Source organism: Megalopta genalis, chromosome 2 (assembly GCF_051020955.1).
Source record: "Megalopta genalis isolate 19385.01 chromosome 2, iyMegGena1_principal, whole genome shotgun sequence".
NCBI classification, from domain to species: Eukaryota; Metazoa; Arthropoda; class Insecta; order Hymenoptera; family Halictidae; genus Megalopta; species Megalopta genalis.
Window position 1 is genome coordinate 27,107,988 of NC_135014.1, and position 27,524 is coordinate 27,135,511.

The window sequence follows — 27,524 nt, forward strand, 5'->3', positions numbered from 1 at the left end:
CCAAAGGACCAAAGGGAATGGAAATCATCTAGAAGAATCGCCTGCAATTGCAATACAGTAATTTTTCCCAGAAATGTACACGTAATGTCTCCCTAATTGACGCTCAGATTTTGCCACGAAGATGAACAGTTTCGGAAAAGGAGATACGATTGTTCGAGCCTTGGAGCTCGCTTTTACAGTTGTTGACGATTCGTGACTATAAAAATGAATCACAAGGATCGAATAATCGTATCTCCTCTTCTTAAACTGTCCAATCTAAGCGTCAATTAGAGAGACATTACTGTGCCTCGCAGCTCCGTGATTTTTCTCACCTGAGTCACACCCAACGGACCGTTTCGCGCTGTCCTCCGTGAACTCCGTCGACCCTTAGCATCGACGTAGCAATAAATAACGTGGGCGTAGGGCCGGGCACGGGGAAATTCACGGCAGCCCGAAATTTGGCATTTCCGGGGGAAATTACTGTAGTCTCGAGTGCGAAGGTTTAACAAGCTGGTTACACCGAAAGTGGCGTCGATTCGCACGTGCTGGCGAACCAAAGATCCGCAGTCTAATTACACCGTTAATCTTATCGGCGCTTATCTAAATGCGTTCCGTGCGCCGTGTGTATGCACTTTGGCCGGCCGGTTTCGCCGGAAGTGATTTCGAGTACACGACGGCATGCTATGAATCGCCGTTGAAGGGTTTGTCGCGCGACCGGCTGCGAATCAATTGCAGTTGGCAGCCGTTGGGGCCGTTTAATACAGCGATCGCGTCGCGTCGTCGTCGTCGCGTCGCGTCGTCGCGAAGACCGATGACGGTAAAAGTTGCTTTATATGGTTTACCTGGCGGCGATGTCGTCGTTGCCGCGCGTTGTCCCGCCTTTCTCGCTGAAAATGATGATGCGAGTTGCGTCGCGATACCATTTGATGCTGTGCAGCCCGTTGCACTGCGGCGATTTCAGGACGCACGGCAGCTCCACCTCTGTGCCGAGCTCGGCCCGTTTCTCGCTCTTCAGCCACGGCTCGTTGCTCCCTGAAACAAACGTACGCAAACGCCGTGAATTGCGCCCCGTTCGTTCGCGTTCGTTCGTTCGTTCGTTCGTTCGTTTGTTTGCTTGTTTACAGAAAGGATAACGTTCCGCCGGAACGAAATCATTTTACCCGATGCGCCGTGCCCGCGCGAACGTGACCGTTTCGCAGACGGGGATAGGTCGCGATTTCTCCGCGGGCTTGCCGAACCCTCGATCCGATCTTCGCCGAGACGGTCGAACCGAGGACGTTGTCTGTTTCGAGGAAGCAATTATGGAAACGCGATTTCGGAACGACGGGATCCTGCTCCCGGTTAGATTTTTCCGAAACGCGGATGCGACGGGCGAACGTGTTCGCAATTTTGGCAAACGGAAGCTGTCCGACTGCTGCTAAATGCGGACCCGAAAATCGCCGAAAGTTGTTCGTTTCGTACGACGAAAATTCTGTGATAATTTCACGGAAAAGTTCGCCAAATTTGGCGGGGAAAAATCGCGTTTTCCTCTCTGAATTGAAGGAGAAGAAGGATCGAACCTCGTTCGGCTGCGAACGTCATCTCCGAAGATAATTATACAGAGTCGAATCAGGCGATTTTCGAGATGACAAACGATATGGTCTCGTATTTAAAGGGTTACCGTGGCGAGGATTGCATCGAGCTTACAATTCAGAAACATTAGCTTAAAGTAGAAGTTTCGAGCTTTAATTCAAGGGAACAGTCATCGTCCTACGATGATCTTCCGCGGAGTTGTTGACAGTCGAAGCTGGCCGATTTTCATTCAGTCTGTTCTGCTATAATTTTATCGAGCTTACAATTCGCAAACATTTGCTTAAAGTAGAGGTTTCGAGCTTTAATTCAAGGGAACAGTCATCGTCCTACGATGATCTTCCGCGGAATTATCGAGTGTCGAGGCTGGCCGATTTTCATTCAGCCTGCTGTGCTATAATTTTATCGAGCTGTGTTATATAAATAGGAGGCGGACAAAAGAACGAGCTCGCTTTGAAACCATCGCGCTGAGAAATCGAAGCTATAGTAGACAAATAAAGAGCTACCGACGTGGATTTATCGCGCCTGTAAATCCGACGTAGCACAGACTGCTATAATTTAAATGCTCTCCACTCGATCGCATGGGAATAGCTGCAGAATTATTAGCTTGTCTCCGGAAGTTCGCTTTTTGGTTTTTGTGTTCGACCAGCGCACTCGTCGCGAATTCGGAACGGTTTTTTTTTCCCGAGCGAGCAAATAACACGGTGTTTGAAAATAATCCGAGAGATTAGGATGCGATAAGACAGCAACGGAGTTGCTACGATCGCGTTTGATTTTGTATGTCGTGTTAATTACTTTATAATTAACCCGTTTGCACTGGAGGCAAAATCTAACTCCAAAATCGAGACACCTTTCCCGAGCTGCGATGGCATTTTCATCTTCAACGATCGTTTTCAATTTACACGCAAGACGTTAATATCGAGTTCATTAACTGTTACATTTTTAACGAAAGTATACTCGCCGTGGACAAAAAAAATATTCCGACTTTTCGCTAGAATCGAGCCAAGAACGAACAGGTCGCAGTCGATCGTCCGGCAACAGTCGAAATGTAACACGTTCCCGGAACGTCAGAATGGAGTGTCAATTCTCTCGATGACCCAGAAAGCATTTCGCGAGAATGACGTAGCACGGGCCGCGTTTCAATATTTCTTTCGTATCGTCGCTAGAGCTATAAATATAGCGCTTTTTACAGAGATATGAAATGATAAATCACGGCCGCGGCAGCGCAGCGCGCGCCATCAGATTTTTGTTTTCCCTTTTAATCCGAAATCGCGCCGCGATATTTACAACGGCCTATGCAACGTTACTTTAATTTCGTGTTTCGGCCGATCTGTTGCACCTGCCAACAGCATTTCTTTGCCCCTCCCCTTCCCCCTGGCCATGATGATTAAAGGAAACGATCCCGGCGCACGAGAACCTGCCGAACCGAAATAAATCAAAGCTAATTGCCGTTCGTCCGCGAACGTACATTTTCTTCGCGCCCAACTGTCGCGTGATTATTACCGTTATCTAAATATTAATTAGTGGCAAAGGTAAACTATGAAAGCCGAGTCCGCTCTAATCTACGTACACGCGCCTGATACCATGTTGTGAACGCGGCAGTAAATTTCCCAGTCACAACTTATGATAAACAAGAGCATAATTCTTGGTTAATTCTCGCGAAAACTCCGCGGCAGTCAAGAGCGCGCGGGCGCCCGCGGAACTTCGCGAAACTGGAAGCGCCGCCTTGGAAATTGACGACTTAAGGTGATTTATTAGCGGTTTCTGTGACACAGGGAATTTCATTCGTCACTGCTGCAAACTTTCCGTTAACGCGGCCAACGAATTTCCAGAAAAACAAACAGCTTCCGTTCTAACCCCTTCGCGCGGACGAAACCAAAGCTTTTACGATTTTACAACCGCGGAGAGGACCGATCTATAATTATTATTATAATTTAATAATAACACAAACCGATCTATGTTATTATTAAATTTTAACTGTCCACGGAGATTTTCTCCTTATTTTATAATTCCTTCGAGATTCATAATTCTTGTCGCGTCGTTCGTAAAAATTATCTTTTCGAGTTGGGCGAAATTTTGTTCGAATTACGAGGACGAATGATGAAGACTGACGAATACAATTTTATTCGTCGGCGTCGAGTAATGAATTTATTCGAATAAGGAATTCATTCGGATCATTATCTCAAATAAATATTTCCAATTAATTTTAATACACAGTCGAATAAACGAGAATAAACTCTCGACAGCGGATCGAATGATAAACGTTGAATCACAGGAGTTTGTATATCCGCGGTAAACCGGTTAATTCGTTCGCATGGACAAGGTTCGGATAAACGAGGTTCCCCTGTAAACGTAGCAGCGATTACCCGGTTGGCCAACAGAAGGATTGAAATCGGTTTAGGAATCGAAACGCGCGAACAGCCGTTTCGCCGTCGAAACGAAGAAAGATTATATTTATCGTTGGATTTTTGCGGGGGGAGTGGGGGGGCCGAAACAAGCGCAAAGATAGAATATTCGTTTACGTGGCCCCCCCCTCTGAAAACATATTTCCCTGCACGGGATTCTGTTTTATGCACCTCATCCGTTTCCTCAATTTTCCGTGCGTCGCGCCAACTGCTCCGCCGATCCTTTCCACGAGGCAGCATAAACACATCGCCCATAAAAATCCCGTTCACCGCTGAATCGAGAAGCTGTCTCAAAGGAGACAATAATCAGACAGTGGCTTTCGCTTGTTGTAAGTTATCCGAGTATCGAAAGCCGATAAAATTTTCATGACGCGGTACGCGCGAAACGGGCGAAACTCCGTTATAGAAAACACAATGCCCGCGCGTATAAATCGCGCGTGTTTCCGCGGCGTGTTATATGCCAGCTTTGCCACCATCGCTTGTGATATTTGTTCGCCGGCGAAATAGATCGTTCCGCGATCTTCGCGATCGCGTAATTACGAAGAAGCGAAAAATCCCTTCGATTTTAACTGTCTGATACGGTGATTTGCAAAACGAGTTGTACAGACACCAAAAATATATTTATATCTAATATACGGAGTGTCCCGAAAATGTCTCGCAATCCGGAAATGGGAGGTTCCTGAGGTCATTTGAAGCAACTTTTTCCTTTGCGAAAATTTTCTCCGTGGCTTCGTTTACGAGTTATTGACGAAATACACTGACCAATAAGAGGCGAGCTCGGCTGGCGCACGGCGGTCCAGCCAACGAGTGCACGGAGTTCCGGTTCCGCTCATTGGCTCGGCCGTCTCGCGCCAAATGATCTCACCTCTGATTGGTCACGGTTTTTCGTTAATAACTCGTAAACGAAGCCGCGGATCGCATTTCCGCTGAGGAAAGAGTTGCTTCGAATCACCTCAGGAATCCCCTACTTTTGGATTGCGAGACATTTTTGGGACCCTCTGTATAATATTATATAATATTATATAAATATACAAAAATATTATATATATTATGTAAATATAAATACGGTACAATAATATATAAATAGAAATAAAAATTGCCCAAGAAGTAGACGATTCCATGGAATTATTTTCAGCTCGATCAAATATAATATCTATGAACATAATATAATATTATAAATATAAAAAGAAATAAAAATATAATATCATAGATAAATATCTACCAATTTTTCTTTGCCATAAAAATCTGCAGTCTAACAGCGACCTCATCTCGTGTCGCCTTCGGATCGTCATCGAGACCGCTCGCGCGTTTCAATGACATCATTATTAACCCTTTCGGCGCTGATGCAAAATATTTCGATAGAAAATTGACGTGTTACAGGCTCGAGACGAACAGAGAATTCAAAAGTTTATTCTATTCGACCGAGAAGAATCGCGTCTGGCAAGAAGGATTAGCGATGCGTCTGTCGTGCTCGGTATTATGCGAATATGTTAGGGTCGCCCGGCGAATATGTTGGGAGCGAAAATCTGTTAAAGTTCGAGGGTTCGGGCACGGTAAGTGATGGGGAGGAAAGGTCCGCTTATCTTCGAGGGGAACAGGATCCCAAAGTCGTATCACACCGCAAATATTATATTCGAGTAGTGAATAATGCATTACGTCGAGGTGTCTCGCGTTACGGTTTCCGTCGTCGTATCCCGTGACACCAAATTATAGTTGTTTAACACTCCTTAACACACGTAGAACGGTCGTCGTCGGTCTCGTTGCCCGTTATCCGCTTTAAAAAGACACGATATCGCGACACGTCCTTTACCGTCGAACACGTTATTACTACTTATTACGTTATTTTATATTATTATATTATTATTATATATTTTATATTAATTATTATATTATTATTATATATATTATATTAATTATTATATTATTATTATATATATTATATTAATTATTATATTATTATTATATTATTTTATATTTTTTATATTATATTATTAAATTATTCTCAGTGAAATGAATATTCCGTTTTCAACGATGCTCCTTTTTTATTTTAACACTAAACCTACCGCGGTCACAAAGTGACCGCTTTCTTATTTCGCAATTCTGCAAAGTTCCGAGACTCTTTCGTGGAAAACGCTTGAATAAGCTATATATTATTGGAGCAAGTTTTGTAATAAAAACTTTACAAATTCCAAATAAATTCGGTCTTCTCACTTTTGCGAAGCAGTGCATGCCAGTTAGTATTACTGCTTGGTAGGTTTAGCGTTAAAGAGAATCGGGCAGAATATAATAGTCGTTTGAGACTCGAATGAATGCAAAGGCGAAATTCGAGAAAGAAAAAGCAACGTGGATTATCAGTGATCTCGACGAACTTCGATGAAGCATAGAATCATATTTCAAGAGAAGGAGGTTGAAATAAATTATGGAACGTTACAGAATCGTGACGTTAAAGAGCCGGAAACGTGATAGGGTCTGTCTTGGAGACTGCAAGAAACGGCCGGCCCATTAAATGTAGCGTAAAATTGAAACAGTTACCGTTACTTCATTTTCCTGATAAATTGTTAACGGTCCGCGCGTTCGCCTAAGAGAATAATCGAAAGATACTTTCACGAGTAGAACGAACTACCGGACACGCCGGGCCGAAAAGCCACTTTAACAGCGTCTACCAACTCGCAGAAGTCTACTCTCCTGTGGCTAGATAACTCGTTTATACCTTCCCGGGGCAACAGTTCGTGCTCTTTGATGAAACGAATTTCTACGACGTGCTTTGATGCCTTCAATTCCGTCCCAGACACTTTGCCGAGGAAACGCGGACATTCTTTTACGGGAATTAGCCGTGCCGGTCCTAGAGAACCGATTGTACACGAAATTATGCACATTCACCGACGATAGTTAAGGTTAATCACGTTTTTTCTTTCTCGATTTGTATCGCGTATCGTTGAAAATATTAATTTTATTTTTATTTTATTATTAGTCGTTTTTTTCTATCTTCTTCCATTTTCATTAATTTTCTATTTGTCTACCGAATAAGATAATACTGCACTGTGTTGACGACGTGTTACATGCTTCACTGTAATATGTACTTTTAATTCGATAAGATATGTTCATAATATGTAAGATTTATTAACTTTTATCGCTAGGCGTGTACATTAATAATATTTAAAATCAGCGTTTAAAACCAATATTTTCGATTAATATACATACATTATTGATATGTTAAATTTATAAATATCACCAATATTTTCAATTAATATATACCTCTAATATTTTAAATTAATACGTATCACCAATATCTTTAAAACAACAGTGGCAAATAAATCGATAATATTTAATATCGTATTAATTCGCGAAATTCGTTCGATACGCGCAAACATTGTCTGAAAAAAACGATCGATGGATGATCATGCTATCGGCAGCGGTATCTTCGAATCGATCGTTTATTTTCCCCCGGCAAAAACTCAATATAATATCGCATAACAATTTCAATGAAAATCGAGCTCGGCTCGTTTCCGGTTTCGACACAGGCGCGTTAAGTTTCAGATCATCGATCGATCGGAGCCGAGCGGATTAATAATCGGCTGGATCGTTCGAGTAAATTAATTTGCCGATTTGAACGGTTAACTATCCGGCGAGTAATCGATTAACCATGCGCTACTAATTATGGTAAAACGCGCGACGTACGAACCCGACGTACAACGTGCCCGAACACGGGCCGGCGAGTTTTAAACGCATTCGCCGACCGAATAAGTAGCTCTCTCATTTTGCCAATTGCGTATGCAACGCTGCTCGCGGAACAGCTCCACGGCTTTGATAAATTTTTATGCCTTCGATTATACAGCCGCCGGGACGGAGGTAGTCGTGAGCCGGGAACGTGACTCGAGGATTCAGATTAGAACTGATATCTATCTGGTCCGATATCGATTCCTGCGTGCGTAAAGCAGCGAAAACGGCATGGGCGGTGGCAATTCGTTAGGACACACGCTGAAATAATGTTTCACGGAGAATATTATTTCCCGCGGAGACGATAGATTTATTTGTCGAATAATGTATATGTATAAATATATAAAATATATAAACTATATAAAATGTATAAAATGTATAAAATATATAAAATATATAAAATATATAAAATATATAAAATGTATAAAATATATAAAATATATAAAATATATAAAATATATAAAATATATAAAATATATAAAATATATAAAATATATAAAATATATAAAATATATAAAATATATAAATTATATAAAATACATAAAACATATAAAACATATAAAATATATAAAACATATAAAATATATGTAAAGTACATAAAATATATATTATATAAATAAATATCGAATCGATCATCTAAAGAAGCGTTTTAAAATGCCGAAAATTTGTAACCAAAGATCTGTTAATTGACGGCGAACGATAGAAGGCGTACTCGTAGAGAAAAAATCCGCGATCCAGTGATACAAGCCAGCTCAATTTGCGCCTGTTCTCGTGTCTAAATAAGAAGACCGCTTTATCGCGTTCGGCTTAACGATATTTTTCCAGCGCGCATCGCGCGTGCCCGAGCCAATTAAAAAAAACGAGCAGGTAATCGATCTCCGCGAATTATCTTACAAAGAGGGCCCTTAAAAGTTTTCCAATTATGAAGTCGATCGAGCACCGTTTTACATCTCATCCATAGGATCAACGCGTTAACGACGAGGCTCGGACGGGGTAGAGGGCGAGGGGGAAAGGGGTGCTCGTCCAAAAAAGATAAACAACGAGGCGACGCGAGAATCGCGGGCAACGAATTGATTCCCGGCGAGATCATTCGAGCCCCGGCTTCCGTTACGACCGCGGACAGTTTCAATCTGCGAATGCACCGGGACGTATATGTATGTATGTATGTACGTATGTATGTATTAACGAAACGCGACGTATTTATTATGATCCGCGTCGGCCGGCTTCGTTTCTGTCGGCGCGGCCGGATTACGTATTCCGGTGTCTCGGCCCATCGAGAGATCAGGAATAGCGCGTGCTCCGTCGTCGCTTAGATTCAGCCAGCGGGAGAACCAATTTTCAACGAAACTTTTTGCATCAACATGTAAATTGCACCGAGGAATGCGCGCGTTACCGGCGCGGACGCGGGCCGCCGGCTAAGGTAATAGGAAATTAGATGATCCGTCATAGCTAGCCGCGCCCCGAAAAAGATATAATGCGAAGATAGTTTGTCCAAGATACGGTAATGTCTCCCTAATCGATGTTCAGATTGTCCACAAAAATTTCGGAAAATTTCGGAAGAGGAGCCTTGCGAATTCGAGCCTTGCAATTCGTTTTTATAGTTACCGATTTTCAACAGTTATGAAAACGAGCTGCAAGGCTCGAATAATCGTATCTCCTCTTTTAAAGTTATTCATTTCAATATTATCGAAATCATGTGGTCTCGAAATGCCTTCGAATCGAAATCATGTGGCCTCCGAATTGCCTTCCAATCGTGTCACGTGGCCTCCGAATTACCTTCGAATCGTGTCAAGTGGCCTCTGAATTGCCTTCGAATCGTCTTATGGCCTTCGAATTGCCTTCGAATCGTGTCACGTGGCCTCCGAATTGCCTTCGAGTCGTGTCACGTGGCCTCCGAATTGCCTTCGAATCATGGCATACGGTCCAAATTGCCTTCGAATCATGGCATATAATCCAAATTGCCTTCGAATCATAGCATGTTGCCTCGGAATTGCCTTCGAATCGAAATCATGTGGCCTCCGAATTGCCTTCGAATCGAAATCACGTGGCCAAGACAATATTTATTTCAATCGAATATTTCAGGATTATATTGTAGAATATACATTTTAAATATCAATTATGTATTTATAGAATCAATTAACCCTTCGCGCTCGAATGGCGAGTCCAGGGCGCCGTTAAACATTTTTACATCGTTCCCGAATTTTCAGAAATTCCGTTCATTTGCATTCACAAAGTTCGTCTCAGGATTTTTACGTTCAAATTTATGTCGAATAAAATGTTAAAAATGTGAACGAATGTGCGAGCTAACGAGGTTAATAATCGTTGGTATAAAGTGAAAATTAATTGTAGAAAATGTAGATGGTATTGTTAAGTATTTTTATCGTAATAATATATTAAGGCATTTTAATTATGTCGACCGAAGCGTACACGCGACACAGTCGGAACAGAGGACTGAATTTCGATACAAACATATCGTATAAACCAACTTCCGTAATATCCTGGCTATTTTATACTTCGACAAGATCCATAAAATCCGTGGAAGTCGTTACAAAACTGCTTGCCGACGGGGTTTATCTTCGACGTAGCTCCGCCTCGGACAGGCATTCGTCTCTCAAATTTGCACGTCCGTTTACTTTATGATTGCGAACTTTACAACAAGTTCGTGTGACCCTGATATGAAATCGAGCGCCGGGCAACGTTTTGCTAGGCGTGGCCGGATAGGCCGCGCGGCAATCAGGAAGTCGTTTGTAGAAGACACATATCGGCGCCGGCAAAGACTTCTTCGATTAATGGTCCAATTCTCATGGAAGTTGGAAATAAACGTCCCGATCGAGCCGCCGGTTTCAAAGGGACAAATTTTAAGTCGTTTATGGCTAGACGGATCTCTGCGCTGAATAAAAACTGCGGAGTTAATTGCGAGGAATATAAATTGGATGAAAATGCCCCTCCCAAAATGGTGATTGGTATAAGTATTCTTAATGTTACTGTAATAATATTATTGCAATAAGTATTCTCAATATTACAGTAATAATATTATTATAATTAATATTCTCAATATTACAGTAATAATATTATTATAATTAATATTCTCAATATTATAGTAATAATATTATTACTGTAATATTATTATAATTAATATTCTCAATATTACAGTAATAATATTATTATAATTAATATTCTCAATATTATAGTAATAATATTATTACTGTAATATTATTATAATTAATATTCTCAATATTACAGTAATAATATTATCGTAACAATTATTCTCAATATTACAGTTATAATATAATTCTAACAATTATTCTTCCAATGTCTTTAGTTTTCTGTTTCGTCATTTTCCTTCTGAACGCGTAAAAACCGGTTAATTGAGCAGAGAAAATTCTCCGAATTCGATGCACCGTTCCGGACAGTTCGTCAAACGTTTTTCTCTCGCTGTTTGACAATTTATCAGAGCGCTAGAGGGGACACGAAACAGCGGATAAGTGTTTCCACCGAGAGCCGTTCGATGTTTTCGGATGATTTCGTCTGTTCCGAATGCAGTTTCCATTTCGTTCGGCGGGGGGAAAATCAAAGGGGACGCGCGTGCCAGAAATTCTTCGATTACGCGGAATCGTCTGTTTTCGCGAATGCTATTTGGTCCCACGGAGAGACGCCGGGACACTCGGGGGAGGAAAGTTCAGTCGTTTTCGAAATTTTTCGGCGCAATCTCAGCGGCGTCGATAGCCCAACCACTCCGTTTTACCTAAGCATTCGGGTTGGTCGATTTTACAAGGGCTCCACGCCCCGCGGGAAAATTATGCCACGTACGTGGCTCGCATGGACTGAAAATTTCGATTACTGCCAATCCTCGACTGGAATTTTAACTGATCTTTTTCGAATTTTGCAATAATAACGGAACCGGATTCACACGGCCTGAATTATTCAGCCGCGAATCTATTTTAACCGGGTTATGCGTCGCGTCGTTGCGGTAAAAAAAAAAGAAATTTGCTTTTCAATTCCTAGCCGTTTCTTTTTGCCCGCACAATGTCCAATCACGTCCTTTCATACTTACCTACCGTCGAAATTGCCGAATCTATCGTTTAATCGTTAACCGTCGAATCGATTAACAGTTTTGATGTCGATCGAACGATCGATGAGAACGAAATTCCTATTTTAGTTGTCGATCGCGAGTAACAATCGAAAGAAATTATATATAAATATTTGAATCGATCGTTGCGATTAACGATTAGTCCCGAAATAAGTTAATTACGAAAAGCTGCGGCTGCAGCTTTCGAAAGCGAGTTCTATTCAAAAAATTTCTGCCCGAACTCCGTTCCGGCTGGTTCTGCCTGCCCCGTTCCTACGACTGCATGCTTCACTGTCAGTGGTTTAAACATGTCCGCAGAGTTAATGGGCTACGGTCAAAAACGAATTCGCTTCTGCCCAGTCATTACAATGTTTTACCGGCGGCACGAGGTTCGATAAATGACGAAGTTTCTTGTCGCGCGGGAGTCGAAATTTTCGGCATACGAATCTGCCGACGAAATTTTATATTCTACAAAATGAGAGAGAGAGAGGAGAGAGAGAGGAGAGAGAGAGAGAGAGAGTTCTGCGAACAATTACGGTCTAATATATCGTAAATTTTACGATAGCTGCAGATAATAGCGATGAAATTAATCAAGCCTTTAACGGCTTCGAAAAATGCGGAAACAAATTTTACGGGCCTTTTAACATTCTCTATTGTCTGTTTTTTTTTAATAATTTGAAAGGCTATAATTTATAGTAAAAGAAGCAAAACAAGGATGCTGTCTATAGCTCCCAATTAGGGAGCAATTGTTTTTAAACAGGTTTTTATAGAAAAGTAGAATTATTGTTAACATTTGATTTATGTCGGAGATTAGTGCAGTGGCAACATTTACATTTTTACCGAGATTTATACGAAAACAGAAGAAATACTATACTTGTGTATTTCTATTTTGTCCTATCATTTTTAATATAGAAATGTAGAAATACTGTGCTTTGTCGAGACGTTCTGCTTAAACGTCGCTAATATTGTAAAAGTCATTATAAGTCTATCAATTATTTGTCGCTGTATATTTTTCACGTCGCTGTTATTTCACGAAACGTTGAACAGTTCTCAAATAACTCCGGCACTCGGCACGATCTATGTGCTTTTACTATGCTGCACAGTACCGTGCTACTTTCACAGAGAAAACAATAGTAGTTCACGAACTGCATCAAGGTGCAGTCATTTTCGCCAATTTGCAACTTGTTGTTCGAGTTCTGCAGTCGTTTGGACGTGGAGAGCCGGTAATGCGGCTGGAATTTTCGGAAGTAACGATACCAGACTGTTCCTTCGTGCGATTGAGCGGCGTTAATGGTTCGAAGCATGATTGAAAAATATTTTGTCGACTTCGTTTTCATCGTATTAACATTCGCTTCGATTAGATTCTTTGGGAAATCGTGTTCGATGAAATCGTAAACGTGCCTGAAAGATATCAATTAATTAATCAGTTAGCTGTGTTCGACGAGTATACTCGTCGTTGAGAAGTGGCAGCATTTTCTGTCACGAGTATACTCGAGTATACTATTCGAGTATACTAATCACAATTTGAGTAGCCTATGATCGCTATTTTTTTGGCCGCGACGAGTATACTCGTCGTGACACAAAATGTTGCTATTTCTCCATGACAAGTATACTCGTCGCGCGTAAAAGAATAGCGATCATCGACTACCTAAATTGTGATTAGTATACTCGTATATATATACTTGTCGTGACACAAAATGCTGCCATTTCTCCGCGACGAGTATACTCGTCGCGCGCAAAAAAATAGCGATCATCGGCTACTTAAATTGTGATTAGTATACTCGTATAGTATACTTGAGTATACTCGTCGTGACACAAAATGTTGCCATTTCTCCGCGACGAGTATACTCGTCGCGCGCAAAAAATAGCGATCATCGACTACCTAAATTGTGATTTGTATACTTGTATAGTATACTCGAGTATACTCGTCGTGACACAAAATGCTGCCATTTCTCCGCGACGAGTATACTCGTCGCGCGCAAAACGATAGCGATCATCGACTACCTAAATTGTGATTCCAGCGAAGACAAATTTTTAAATTCGTTCTAAAAAAAAAAGAAAGAAAGAAATCTTTAATTTGCAAATCGAAGTTGTTTTCCAAATAGAAACAATTAGAAATTCTCGTTCAGGTTGTTACAGGCCATCGGTGTTTCTCTTTTGATATTTTTCGGATTAAACTGTTTTCGCCTCGCGGAACGTTTTTCTTGGAAAAAGTTTGAATCTACGCCGCGGTAAACAATGCGTGTTTGCGCAGCCAGTGGAACGTTTCGGCCGGTGTTTTTTTGTCTAAACGAATATTATATTTCAAAACAAGGCACGCGCAAGAACTGTTGTGCGCGGCATACTGTTGTGCCTCCACCCCCGTCCACCCCCCCCCCTCCACACGTGTTTATATTTAATTCAACCGAGGATGCATTTCCAAGTCTACAACCGGCGAGTTATAAGTTTCTTCCGGTTTCCAATTTCAACGAATATGTACCGTGACCATCGTGGAAAATATTTTTCACCTATTCGAAGAATACGATCCTCCGAGTTACGCAACCTGCGATAGAGTTTACTGGAAACACAACGCACGTGTGTGTGTGTGCTGCGTGCAATCGAATCAGGCACGAGCATAATCGCGTCGTTATAGTAAAAATGTCGCGCACATTTTCCCTCGGAATTTCAATCAATTTAATAGAAGACGATACGAACACGAAATACATGCAATTTTTTCAGGATTTCTTTATCGTGAATATCTTTTTAATAGAAACTTATTCCTATTCGTTTACTTTTGTTTGTATCTCTTATCAAAATTAGAACAAAATAATTCGATGTACGCTTACCGAGTTAGAAAAGCTTTTCCTAAATTATTAACTAAATTATTACGTTTCGTTGGCATTGCTGTTGGTAATTGTTTTCTGGATGGACCAACTTCTGCAATAATATCTCCCTAATTGACGCTCAGATTGTAAAAGCTTCTCCTAAATTATTAACTAAATTATAACGTTTCGTTGGCATTGCTATTGGCAATTATTAAATAAATTATTACGTTTCATTGACATTGCTGTTGGCATTGCTGTTTCCCAGATGGACGAACTTCTACAGTAATGTCTCCCTAATTGACGCTCAGATTGTAAAAGCTTTTCCTAAATTATTAACTAAATTATTACGTTTCGTTGGCATTGCTGTTGGCAATTATTTCCCAGATGGACAAACTTCTACAGTGATGTCTCCCTAATTGACGCACAGATTGTCCACTGAATTTGGATAATTTGGGAAGAGGAGATACGATTATTTGAGCCTTGCAGCTCGCTTTTATAGTTCTTGACAATCGATAACCATAAAAGAACGAGCCACAAGGCTCGAACAATCGTATCTCCTCTTCCCAAATTATCCAATTTAGTGGACAATCAGTGCGTCGGTAAGGGAGACATCACTGTGCATCGGTCAAGCTACAACTAGAGCCTGTTACAATGTAATAAATTGAACAACAAACTACTACAAACGCGCACAGTTCTATCCAACGATCCAACGAACCCGCGATAAATCCATAAAATCTGCGTTAATCCGCTTAAAGAACGCGCACGTGTTCGTTGCTTTCAGCCGAAACTAAAATCAGCAGAAATAAACGCGAAGCGTGCGCAACGTCGCGGAGATCGATATCGTGACGTTGCACTGGCAACTTCATCGTTTCCCCGAATTAAGAGCAACGATTTGATCGCATACGCGACCGGGCGGGTCACCCGTCCAAAAAGACATTCGCCAATCGACGCCTTTGTTTCCTAAATAGTTTCGGCAATTGCAACCGCTCGAAATTGTTCGATCGTGTAACGCGTTCGAGTTCCCTTCGACCACGTACTCGATCCTTTCCCAGACCATAGCGTGAAGCCACCATGAAGCCGCCCGCTCTCCTTTGTCTACGGTTTCGAGGTGGGTGGAGAGGCGCGCGAGGGGCGAAGGGGGTCGGAGGGTGCACAGCGACCGATCGATTTCCGATGTGAAGATGACGTCCGATCGAGAGGCTCTTTATCAGCCGATAAATAAGGGGACAGGGACGCGCGTTCCGGAGGACCCATGAAATTAGAAGCGTTTTGGAAGATCGACGTCACCGGAGGGTGCCGACGGGCTGCCGGGGCGCGCGAGGGGTGCCGCGCGGCCGGGGGATGAATCGGACATTAAAATGTAAAGTAAACTGCGGCGGCGAGAAACGAGCGTCGCTCGGGAGCACCTGCGGATAACGACGTCCTATCACGGGGCCAAGAAAAACTTATCGACCTCGATACTACGACATCCTGCGTGCTTAACCCATTTCGGAATTATACAAATTGCGGTCGCATTAGCATAAGAACCGATGACGGGGGAGAGAGAGCGCGCGCGAGCGTCGAGCTCGTTCAGACGCGGAATAAAACGCGGATGATGAAGCGTCGAAATGACGGATGAACCGCGGTATTAACTAACGTTTCCGCACAGACTAACGTTTCCCCCTGTAAATGGACGCACGCTCTTCCGGCGTGAATGCGTCGCGCGTCGTTTAATCCCCGTTCCACCGCGTCGTCGCGACGTTTTTCTTTCTCAGGGCGAGTGTGGGCATTACCGCGAACGGCCCAAATACTGCGGTATTTTATCAAAGTAACAACCGTATGAAACGCCGATTTAATTCTCTCGCGGATTCAATTTATCTTTCTACGAGCGAAATTCGACGCATGAATTGATTCGATTTTTTTTTTTTAATACCTTTTTACGATAAAGTGGTTGTCCCAATTTTGAAACGTGTCGCAATTTACGATCTGTTTCCGTTTAATCGATTATTATAAATAGAGGCACTCGAAGTCCTGTATCTTATTTTCTGACTAGGCTGAGTGTGGGCATTACTGCGGACGCCCCAGATACTGTGGTATTTTTAATAAAATCTATCAATCTTCTAAAAATGAATCTGATCATTTCTTACATGCTTAATATTGATAATTTATGACGTACAAGTAACAGCAATCGCGGTTTCCATTCAATTGTTGACCTTTGATATTCGAAAGCTTACGAAAACGTCGAGGCTTGTTCATTCTAGCGTTATTTTTAGATAAAGTGATCATTACTTTGATAAAAAAAATAATCGACGAAATTTCAGCGTCATTTGTGCATTCTGCGATGCAGAAATCTGCTCGAATTGCATTGACCCTTGACGGAGGATCCTGATTTACAATCTTAAAATTTTCGTTACAGAACGATAAATCTTCAAACGATATTCCCTTCAAACGTTAAAAAAGAAAACGCTCCGTTATTCTTTTTGCGAAGGAACGAAATGACTTTCCGAAAGGCTGAAAATAAAATTCTGCTAGTATCGAAAACAACCATTATCGCGAGAACGAAGCTCTCGAGCTAATTTTCCCGAAAGATCGAGACTTAATTCGAAGTCGCGGCGCGAGATAACAATCCGCGGGGATATTTTAACGAGCCGGCTTGAAACAATCCTCCGCAAAGAGTGGCCATCGGCGGTCTAAAAATTCAGAAGAAACCGATCGAGCCGAAACCGTTTTCGCGCGGCACCCCCGGCCAGTATCGTCGCGCGCGAACTTTTAATTAATTAAGAACGGCGGCCGGAAGATCGACGACGCGACAATTAATTTCAATGTAACCGTAGGATGCGAAATAACGCGAAGATCGATAACGCGACAATTAATATCGACGTGTCCCGGAGAGCGTCGAGTATCGTGGCCAATGCTCGCGGAATAAATACAAAGCGGAAGCGTAAAATGGGAGGAAGTCCGCGCGCGTTTCTAAATGCGCAAAGGAATCTTGTTTGCGCCAATTAAGCCGGGCAAATTGAAAACAAATAATGAATCCCCGCCGACCAATAGGAACGGGCGACGATTGTCTTCGTGTTGATACATTAATAACTCTGGAGCATTATTATTACCTCGGCTCCCGGCTTCGACCTTTGCAAACGACTCGTAACGAATTTTTTATTCCGCCGCTGTCCGTCGAACAGCGGAACGGCCGATATTAATTTGCAGGTTGAAACGGTTCAAACGAAAAGAAAAAGAAGAAGGGAAAAAGAAAATGAATTCCTTGGACGCGCGCGCGTTCGTGACGCGCTGGGATTCGGCATGCATTTCATGCGAAATGAAAATCGAGAACGATGTTATTTTTTTCCTTCTAATTTTTCAATATTGTCTCCGACTGTTTCCATTTGCACCGGCGCGGATGTTACGCGACGCGCCGTACTCGTTATCTTCGGTCAAATTGGGGACAAGATAACCCATCGAATAGCTTGTTCACCGAACGATGTAAAAAAAAAAGAAACAAACCAGAGCGATATCGACGTTCAACTAACGTTTGTTACCGATCCTCCTCCACGTTATTGTCTCTCTGTTCCGGGAGTGGAGCTCTCGCGTGTCAACTTGAAATATTATCCACTTTCGATTCGCCGAGCGTTTCGACCGGGACACGCGTTTAGCATCGAATAATTAATACTTGTTAAAATAATTATCGAGGGGCTGATAATGCGGTCGCGGGGACATGTTGCACGCGGTCGCGATCGATGCGATGTAACGTGGCCCAGTGCCGTGCCGTCGCGATCGCACGCGGCAACGCAATTTGCAAATTGGTGGCAGACGACGAAAAACCGTTCGAGAAGTTCGACAGTCGAAAGAAGACGCGTTGGCAATTATTTAACCGTGAAATTTGTGTATTCGCGCAGCAGAAATTTGTCGTTCCGCGAGCGGATCGCAAACGTTTCGGGTTTAGAGAAGGTGCAATAAATTCTCCATAATTGTCCTTAAAATTTCCCTCAGATTGCGTACAAAATTGCGGTTCATGATTACAAATGTTTAGAAGGTACAGTAAATTATGGAGAATTCTCCCTAATTGGCCCTCGGATTGCGCTCGAAAGTGGACAATTTGGAAAGAGGGGATACAATTATTCGAGCCTTGCGAATCATTATTATAGTTATCGATTGTCAAGAACTATAAAAACGAGCCGCAAAGCTCGAATAATCGTGTCTCCTCTTCCCAAATTGTCCATTATTCGAGCCTTGCGGTTCATTATTATAGTTATCGATTGTCAACAATTATAAAAACGAGCCGCGAGGCTCGAATAATCGTGACACAATGCGAACAATGCAAATTTCGCTAGAATAAAAAATAATCGAATAATCTTCGACAACGATTCGTAAAATGACATACAGTTTTTCTTTCATTTCGTACGAAATCTGCTGCAAACAAATTGCGGGCAAGCGGAATTCTTCCGCGAGAGGACGAGTACGATCTGCGAAAGGACTGTCGTTTCTCTCGAGTGAGAAGTTCATAGAGAGAGGTTCGGTTCATAGAGAGTCTCGATAATCGAATTATCGATTCGATACGGCGCTCGCGATTCGTTTAATTCACAATTCATTTAACTGCTGCAAGGGATGCAACGAAATTCGCGCTAGAATCGAACGCACCGGCAAAGGGGGCGAGCACAGAAACAAAGATAAAAAGAGGGGCGCACAATACAGCATTGAAAATCTGAATCCGGCAAGTCGCGAATGGTTCTGTGAAAGTCGTCCGGGAGCTCCTTTTACAGCAAACAAATTAAAAGACAGTTCTTCGTTTCGGTGAAAGGCCGCCGGGGCGGCACAATGGCCGCGAAGTCCCGCTACAAACATCCTTCGACAATCCTGGCTTCGCCTCGTCTCGCCTCGGCGAGGATGCAGCTCGCGGAGTGACCCCGTACTATTTTTAATCCGGAATAAAGCAAATTGTTCACAAAGCGTCTTCGTCTTCTCTGGCTGGGCAGAAAGATTTCCTATTCGCCGGGATTACTTGAATTTCTGACGGGGAACGTAGAATCCCCGGCGAGAGTTAACCAGCCGGAAGCCGAGGAGCTCCGAGCGGAAAACATTAAGGATGATTTTTACAAGAGAAAACGCAGATTCCACGGCGTTATCAAGCGCCGGGTCTCCGTTTGCACGGCGGGAGGGGCGTCGACTCGACGAGTCGAGAAGACTGCGAAACGTTTCATTGAATCGCATTAGCGTCGTTGCGTGGCATCATCGCCGGGCATTGTGCGAATAGAACGCTTCGAATGGCCGTCTGGCCGCTCGGAAACCGTATTTCGACGTGCCTTGCGAAACATAACGCGTCTCATTTTCCTTACGACGACTGACACAGTCATATTTCTCCCGGAAATGCCGAACTTCGGGTTGCTGTGAATTTCGTTGTGCTAGTCCTACGCCTATGTACGTAATTCGTTGCTACGTCGATGCCAAGGATCGACGAAGGCACTCGAGGCATTCGAATTTCCTTCGTATCGTGGCAAAAAGTTAGAAATGAAAAACTTAAGTTATCGTTTCTATAAAAAGTCGCCGCTTAGTATTCTCGGATCTGCCGCTTTCAATTCCGAGCTCTGGACATTTCCGGGAGAAATGACTGTATTCTCCGGTTCGCATAAATCGGAAACACCGACGAATACGTGGCACCGTTTCGGGCGAACGATTCCCAGCAAAATTTCCGCGCCGCAATTTGTAACAATAATTCATTGGAAGCGGTAATTTTCTGTTTTCGCGGGTTCCGCAAGAAACAAACGATCGTCGCCATGCTGTTCCGCTCGATCATTCTCATCCCGTTAATAAGTCGTTCGTGCTACCGCGTTCCGTTAATCGCACCGCCGCCTACTACGATCCGAAATAAATGCGGCGCCGTTTTTCTTTGCCCGATTGTTTATTGTCCGTTGCGAAAACTCGCGGCCCGCGCGCTCTGTCCCGTGAATAATTCCGGCAATGCATAATGCACCGCTTGGCACGTTTTCGTAGCCTGAGATATAGAAACTATTTGGGTCAGCGGCAGTTTGATCATTCACTGGATGTGTTACGCCGACACGAGTTTTTGTTCGAAATCCGTGAGACAGGGACATCCCGGCGCTTCTTTGATCCCGTTGCAACAATCCGCTCACATATTAATGGACGAGCTGCTTGATGCTCGTGCGTCATCTTCTTAGCGAAGAGCCTGTTATACTCATAGAAATCGTGATCGAAAAAGCAACGAGAGATCGTTCGTAAATGTTACTTCATATATATTTTCTGTAGAATCGTTCATTTGGTATTGGTGTAGAATGCTTTAATAATTTTCATTCGTTAGCATTCAATTCATTTAATTCGTTGGTATATATAGTTCTAGTAATTATAGTTCATTAGTATTCAACTCTAGTTCATTAATGTAGAAGTTCTAGTAATCCTAAAAATTCTTACGAATAAGAAGATACTTGTTATACGAATAAAAACAATTGACTCGAATAAAACTTATAGAATACACTGTTTTCCCATATATACTGTTTTCTGTCGAATAATTTCTTCCGCGTTAATTCTTGACGAACAAAACACGAGGAATTATTTATTCGACGAAGAATTATAACGAAGAATTATTCGAACAAACACATAGAACAATTTGTTACGAACCATGAATATAATCGGTGCTCGAACAAAAATGCTCGACCGAGAAGAATTCATCCCGCTAATTAGTTCAGATAAGTATTAATTCGAACAACGTTCGACTCTGTTGCCGACAACCGTTGCCGACAACCATTTCCCGATTGCCTTTCGAAGTGTTCGAAATCGTCGCACAGCGACGCCCCGCGTTGTGGGCCGCTGTATTAAAGGGTTAAACGAATATTCGCCGGAAACGAAATGAATTCGTGCGAACGGCAGACGGGAGAAACGAACGAACGAAATCGAGCCAACGCGATTGACAGAGAGGTGTGCTTGGAACAGGGGGAGGGGGGAGGGCTGGAACACCGTCGAAAACTTGTAACAACGTATTCAGCGACCGCACCCAATTAATTTCGAAGCCGACGCGATATCGCATTCGCCGGGGCCCCCGTAATCGCATTAAAACCGTATCCGCGCCGGACGAGCGTTATCGTGCTCGAAAGAAAATTCCGGCCGAAACGTGGAAGAAGAAAATAATTGAAACGGTATCGCGCGAGGCACGATGGGAGCGCGCGGGGATCTATCGGCAATGCAACGAGTCCGGGGGTCGAAACAGGTGCGCACCCACCCCCCGCAATGAGACCGCTTCTATTTGCGGGAAATTTCGAGCGGCCCCACGCAGTTAGGAGATTGCTGGCTGATACCTATTTGCTAACAAGTTTATCGACGGTTGTACTTGTCAAGGCGATTGGCACAATTAAATGTTAATAGACCGCGGAACTTGCCGTCTACTCAGACCCCCCTTAATGGCGCAGATATTACCGGATGCGGCGCGCGACCAGACTTTATTTTTCGAAGTAACGAAATTCTCGCGATCCTGGGAGAGCAGTTTCTTATCTAGTTATGATCGCATTTTCTTCTTTTAATTTGGGAACTAATTTTATTAATTTAATTAACGCGACGATCTCTTTGCGGCGTGGACGCAGACGTGCTGTTTTCCGCAGCAGTTTTTTCGAAGGCCACATGCCACGATTCGAAGACAATTCGGAGGGCACATGACACGATTCGAAGGCAATTCGAAGGTCATTTAGAGTCCACATAACACTATTCGAAGGCAATTCGAAGGTAATTTAGAGTCCCATAACACTATTCGAAGGCAATTCGATGGCAATTCAAAGACAATTCAGAGGCAATTCAGAGGCAATTAGGAGGCCACATGCTACGACTCAAAGACAATTCGAACACAATTCGGAGGAAATTCGGAAGCCACTTGCTACGATTCGAAGGCAATTCGGAGGCCACATGACACGATTCGAAGGCAATTCGTAGCCCCAAACTTACCACTTTATGTTGCCTTCCAAGATTTCGCGTCGCGTGCAGCATCACACACAGTAAACTACACAGGCGCAGGACTAGCCCAGGGAAATTCACAGCATCCCGAAATTTGGCATTTCCGAGAGAAATTACTCTATTTCTCGATTCGCGTCTTTATATGTACACTCGCAGGGGAATATTTATTTTCTTTCACTTCGAATTGAACTAATCAAGCTACCAATGAACAGTTTCGAGCAAAATTGTATTTCCGCCGAGACAACATTTCGGCAACGTCTATTATGCGATAATGACGCACGAGACAAAACAAGATTCTATCGAGGCAACATTTAGGCAACAGAATGTTATTCAGGTCGCTCAGCGTTGCCTCGGTGGAATCACGCCTTAAGGAGTATGTGCCCCGTACGGTACATTAACGACAAGTCGAGTCACAATATTCGTTGCGCGAGATGCAAGTTCGCTATCAAAATTTCGTCGTGTTGTCCCATCCAGATTTGTTATCGTACCCGAGTTTACCGGCACGTTTATAATTATTAATAAACTCGAGAAATAATAAATGTAATGAACACGATAAAATAATAAAACACGTTACAAATAATGTCTCGTTGCACTAATCCGTGCTCGACATAAGAGACGACGCTAATTTCCGTTTCGCACAAAGATCCGCGGTTCGTCGATAACGAGACAGACGTCAGGGTAGGTCGGAAATAATCTCGATCGTTAACCCCTTGCACTCGAGTGGCGACTCCGAGGCACCGCTAAAACTGTTACACCACGTCCGAAGATAATTTTTATAGTATCAAAGCTTAGATATAAAAAGAATCGTTAAAAGTCTGATTGCTGTATGAGTCGCGAAACTCGATTTCATGTGCATGAAATGCACTTTGCCATATAAAATGGAAATACTACAAGTCGGAAAAGTTGATCGAAATTCACGGTTAAGATGACTTCGAGTGCAAACATTGTTACACCGCGTTCCAAAATAACGTTCACACCATCGAATTCGTATAAACTCGAAAAGACTGTTAAAAGCGCGACCGTTGCGCCGAGTCGTGCAAAACGGAAGACACCGTGAGTCGGAAAAGCTATTTTGGATTTCGAGTCGATGCAACTGCGAGTAGCAAAAAGGGTTGAGAAGATCTCGAGCGCGGCGAAGGCGTATATTGTTCCGCGCGGCGCGTTCTTCGGAAGCGCGGCTTGGCTTGGCGCGATTTCCGATACACGCGGAGCGTATTGTTCGTTATCAGGGAATAAACCGCTTGTCACTTGCACAGAATCGGCCGACAAGTAATTTTCTCCGGCGCTCTTTCATTATATGGAAAAATACGCGAAAAAGCTAGCGGCAAACCAATAATGACGTTATAGGACGCTTTGTCCCGCTATTGATCGGCAGCATACTTTACAGTCGTCTCTTTTGTGCTTCTTCATTCCGCTTTCGCGCGGCCGTTCGCGTCTGTAAAGAAAACGTGTGTGCGCGCGCGCGCGCTCGCGCTTTGCGCTCACGGCCTCGCGCGTCTCCGCGACGCGCGCGGAAAGGGACGGGAATGATTCTCTGACAGGATATTAGGCCGAGATGATGTAAACCTGAATAGGTATTCTCGCGCCTTGCTCTAATTTTACCGAGCTTTCCATGGCCGCATTCAGAACGCTAAAAGGATTAAGTAAAATGCTTGAATAGGATTCGCGCGCGGGGAACGCGCGCGGCAGCCTGAATTCCCCTCTGGTTATCTCGCTCGTTTTTCGAACGACCGCCGCGCCGATTTTGGGACCATCTTTCAATCGGACCTAATCCACCAAGCCGCTCTCTATTCGTCCCACCGAGCGAACGAAAATTTTCAATTTTGGACCCGCTATTTCCAGACGGAGTCCTCGAGATATGCTCTTCCTGCGGACATCCCGAACCGGAGATTGAAAGGGTTCCGGGAACAATTGTTTTCGCGCTTGGATTTTTTAATTGTAATTCGAGCGTTTTTTTTCATTGTATAAATATACGGTCGTTATATAAATTTTCCTGTCATTACGTAAGTGTACAGTAATTGTACAAGTATACAGTCATTATATAAGTATACAGTCATTATAATAAGTATACAGTCATTATATGAATATACAGTCATTACATAAATATACAGTCACTATATAAATATATATTACAAAAGCTCAATTTTAATCGGTTGCTGTATATTTAATCGATAAAAATTTTCGGAGTACAATAATGTCTCTCTAATTGACGCGCAGATTGTCCACGGAAATGGACAAATTGGAAAGTGGAGATACGATTAATTTGAGTCTTGCGCGCCTCGTTTTTATAATAACTCTCAAATAATATAATTCTCAACAACTATAAAAACGAGGCGCGAGGCTCGAATAATCGCGTCTCTAAGCGAGGACAATCTAAGCGTCAGTTAGGGAGACATTACTGTACATTTATTTCTCAACGGATATTTTCACGTAAAACGTAGAAGTTCGCGTTATTTAGTTACTTCTCGTCCAATAATGTTATACCAAACGGTACGTGGATTTATAACATTTAATTTCTTAGCAAACCGTTAACAGTGGTTTAAGACCATTAGAACTCGAATCGTGGAGCAACGTCGAAAGCATTCTGATACGTCGCTGGCACATTTCAATTTTCCGAGGAGAAACTCCGCGTTATCCGGTCCTCAAATATTTGCGCCGTTTCGAAATCGCGAGCTTTAACGTCACGGTTAAAACTGCATATTCATGGAGTAACACGATTGTTGCTCGGGAACACAAGTAAACTGGTCCATTACACCGGCAAATATAATATTATTTTCGAGCGTTTCTCCCGCGCTCGATAACAGCGCGCCGGGGAAAATGCTATTTATTAATCCGCGATAATAAGCGCCGGCGAAGTTTTAATAGTACTGTAAACGTTCAAAGGATCGACACCGATAATAATCAACGGAATAAAGGACTCGCGTCGTTCGACGTTAAAGTAAACTCGCCGTTCTGCAATTAACGACCGTGAAATTCGATTCGAGTCGTTCAGATCGGCGCTGGAATTATGCGAAATCTTGCAAACACGCACGCGAACAGTCGCGAGCTTCCTACGGCGGATCGGAAATTCAGCATTTTATCCGCGGCGGAACGCGGGAGCGGGAGGAATGGCCGCGCTGAAATTCTTTTCATCGATAACGCGGCACCCACTCGTCCGCCATTGAAATCGAAAATCCGAGAATCATAATATCGCGCACCGACGGCGCATCGTAAAACGCGAACCGTCCCCCCGCGTGCCATCGACGCGACGGGATCAAACTTCCAGAAATTCTGAGCGCGTCGGAGCGTGAATGATTACACGGTCCGATAAGATCCCGCGGCGTAGGCAAGCTACAATGTTCCATCCTTATCGTCCCGGGACCGCTATCATCTATTCCCGTTATCGTTCGCACTGTCTTCGCGTTTCCTTATTGTCCGGATGACTGGGAACTTCCACGTTCGCCGGATCGCCGATGCTCGAGCGTATTCTATAACCGTGTTTCTCGTGGATCGTTCGCGCTGTTCCGTTTAAAGAACGATTTTTACAACGATCATTATTCTTTCCTCGAAATAGATCGATCTCTTGTACAATGTGCTTTACAATTAAGAAAGTTGTATCAAAATTAACGAGCATTCGATAATACCGTCGCGAGAATTTTTAAGTTCTTTCCAACGTCTCTTTACGCTTCGTCTATCGATTTCTGTTACGATTAGGCCGCGGATTTTTTTATCTATTTGCGACAAAAATGGATAAGGGAAACTTGCGACAGCGAACGAATTCGGAGAAACTGGGAACGTTGATCTATAATTTCATGCGGTGCTTATACGCGTTTGAATAGGTTAAGAAATCCCAAAAATGTCTCGCAATCCGAAAGTGGCGGATTCCTCGGGTCATTCGAAGTAACTTTTTCCTTTACAAAAATGTTCTTCGAGGCACCGTTAACGAGTTATTAACGAAAAACAGTGACCAATGAGAGGCGAGCTCGGCTGGCGCGAGGCGACCGAGCCAATGAGCGGAACTGGGCTTCGTGCGCTGGTTGGCTGGGCCGCCTCGCGTCAGCCGTACTCGATTCTTATTGGTCACTGTTTTTCGTTGATAACTCGTTAACGGTGCCTCGGAGAACATTTTTGTAAAGGAAGAAGCTGCTTCAAATGATCCGAGGAACCCGCCATTTCTGGATATATATATTATATTATATTATATTATTATTATTATATATATATGTATTTAAAGCGGCAATAAAATATTGAAAAATACGATGTTAAGAAATAAACGGACGCGATTTAAAATATAAAAATATAATATATTATAATATATAATATAATAAAAAACTATAAATCGAGAGAGAGAGAGAGACATAATCGAAGCGCTTCGACGCGCCATTTTCACCTGATTAAAATTTGTATATCGCGTAAAAATCCGCGGTCTGCTTACGTTGGGTCCTCGCGGTTTAAGCGGTTATCGATTTACCGCGCGCATATTTATTTCTTCCTCGCTGTAAATCAAGCGGAGGCGCGCGGCTTAAACCGAAATTAATAATAATGCAGCCCGTCAGACTCGGTGGGGGGGGGGGGCTAATCTTAACCGGGCATTTTCTTTCTCTTCTAAATTATAAGACACCGGAGTCCGTCGATGCTGTTTTATTCCGCCGTTTTATGCACCCCGGGAACAATCATTATCGAAACGCTGGCTGGTGGGCTGCGCCGGGAGTAAAGCAACCCTGCAGCGTGTCATTTATGAAATTTATAGATTTACCAATATCGGCGCGGTTACTTTAAAAACACGAAGGCACGTTACGCGGGAGCGCCGGGGAAACTGGGAAACAGGAATCCCGATATCCGAGCAAGAAATTGTTGCAAAACAGGAACCAGAATAATCGGGCGTGCATGTATATGTGTTGTTTGTTGAAAGAAGATGAAACAAAACGTGCTCGGTTCCCTCGTGTTTGTAGCTTTTTATCCCTTTGCTCGATATAATATTTGCGAAATGTTTTCAACTACGTTCGACCAATTGCTCTTTCTATCTCGTATAATATTTGCTTAACGCTTTGCGATATCTCCGCGCCGCTGGATTGT

At 43.1% G+C, this 27,524-nt stretch overlaps 1 protein-coding gene and 1 long non-coding RNA gene across 10 annotated transcripts in view; one reads left to right on the top strand and one right to left on the bottom strand.

Moving 5' to 3' along the window:
• Positions 1 to 27,524, bottom strand: part of nrm (neuromusculin) — a 533,882-nt gene that overhangs the window by 153,149 nt on the left and 353,209 nt on the right. For all 9 annotated transcript variants that reach the window (XM_033487004.2, XM_033487002.2, XM_033486998.2 and 6 more), the window contains exon 2: positions 822 to 1,011. In XM_033487004.2, the coding sequence (XP_033342895.2) occupies positions 822 to 1,011 (190 nt within the window). The remainder of the gene's footprint in view (positions 1 to 821; positions 1,012 to 27,524) is intronic.
• Positions 1 to 27,524, top strand: part of LOC143258837 (uncharacterized) — a 165,110-nt gene that overhangs the window by 25,598 nt on the left and 111,988 nt on the right. The gene's annotated exons all lie outside the window — the stretch shown is intronic.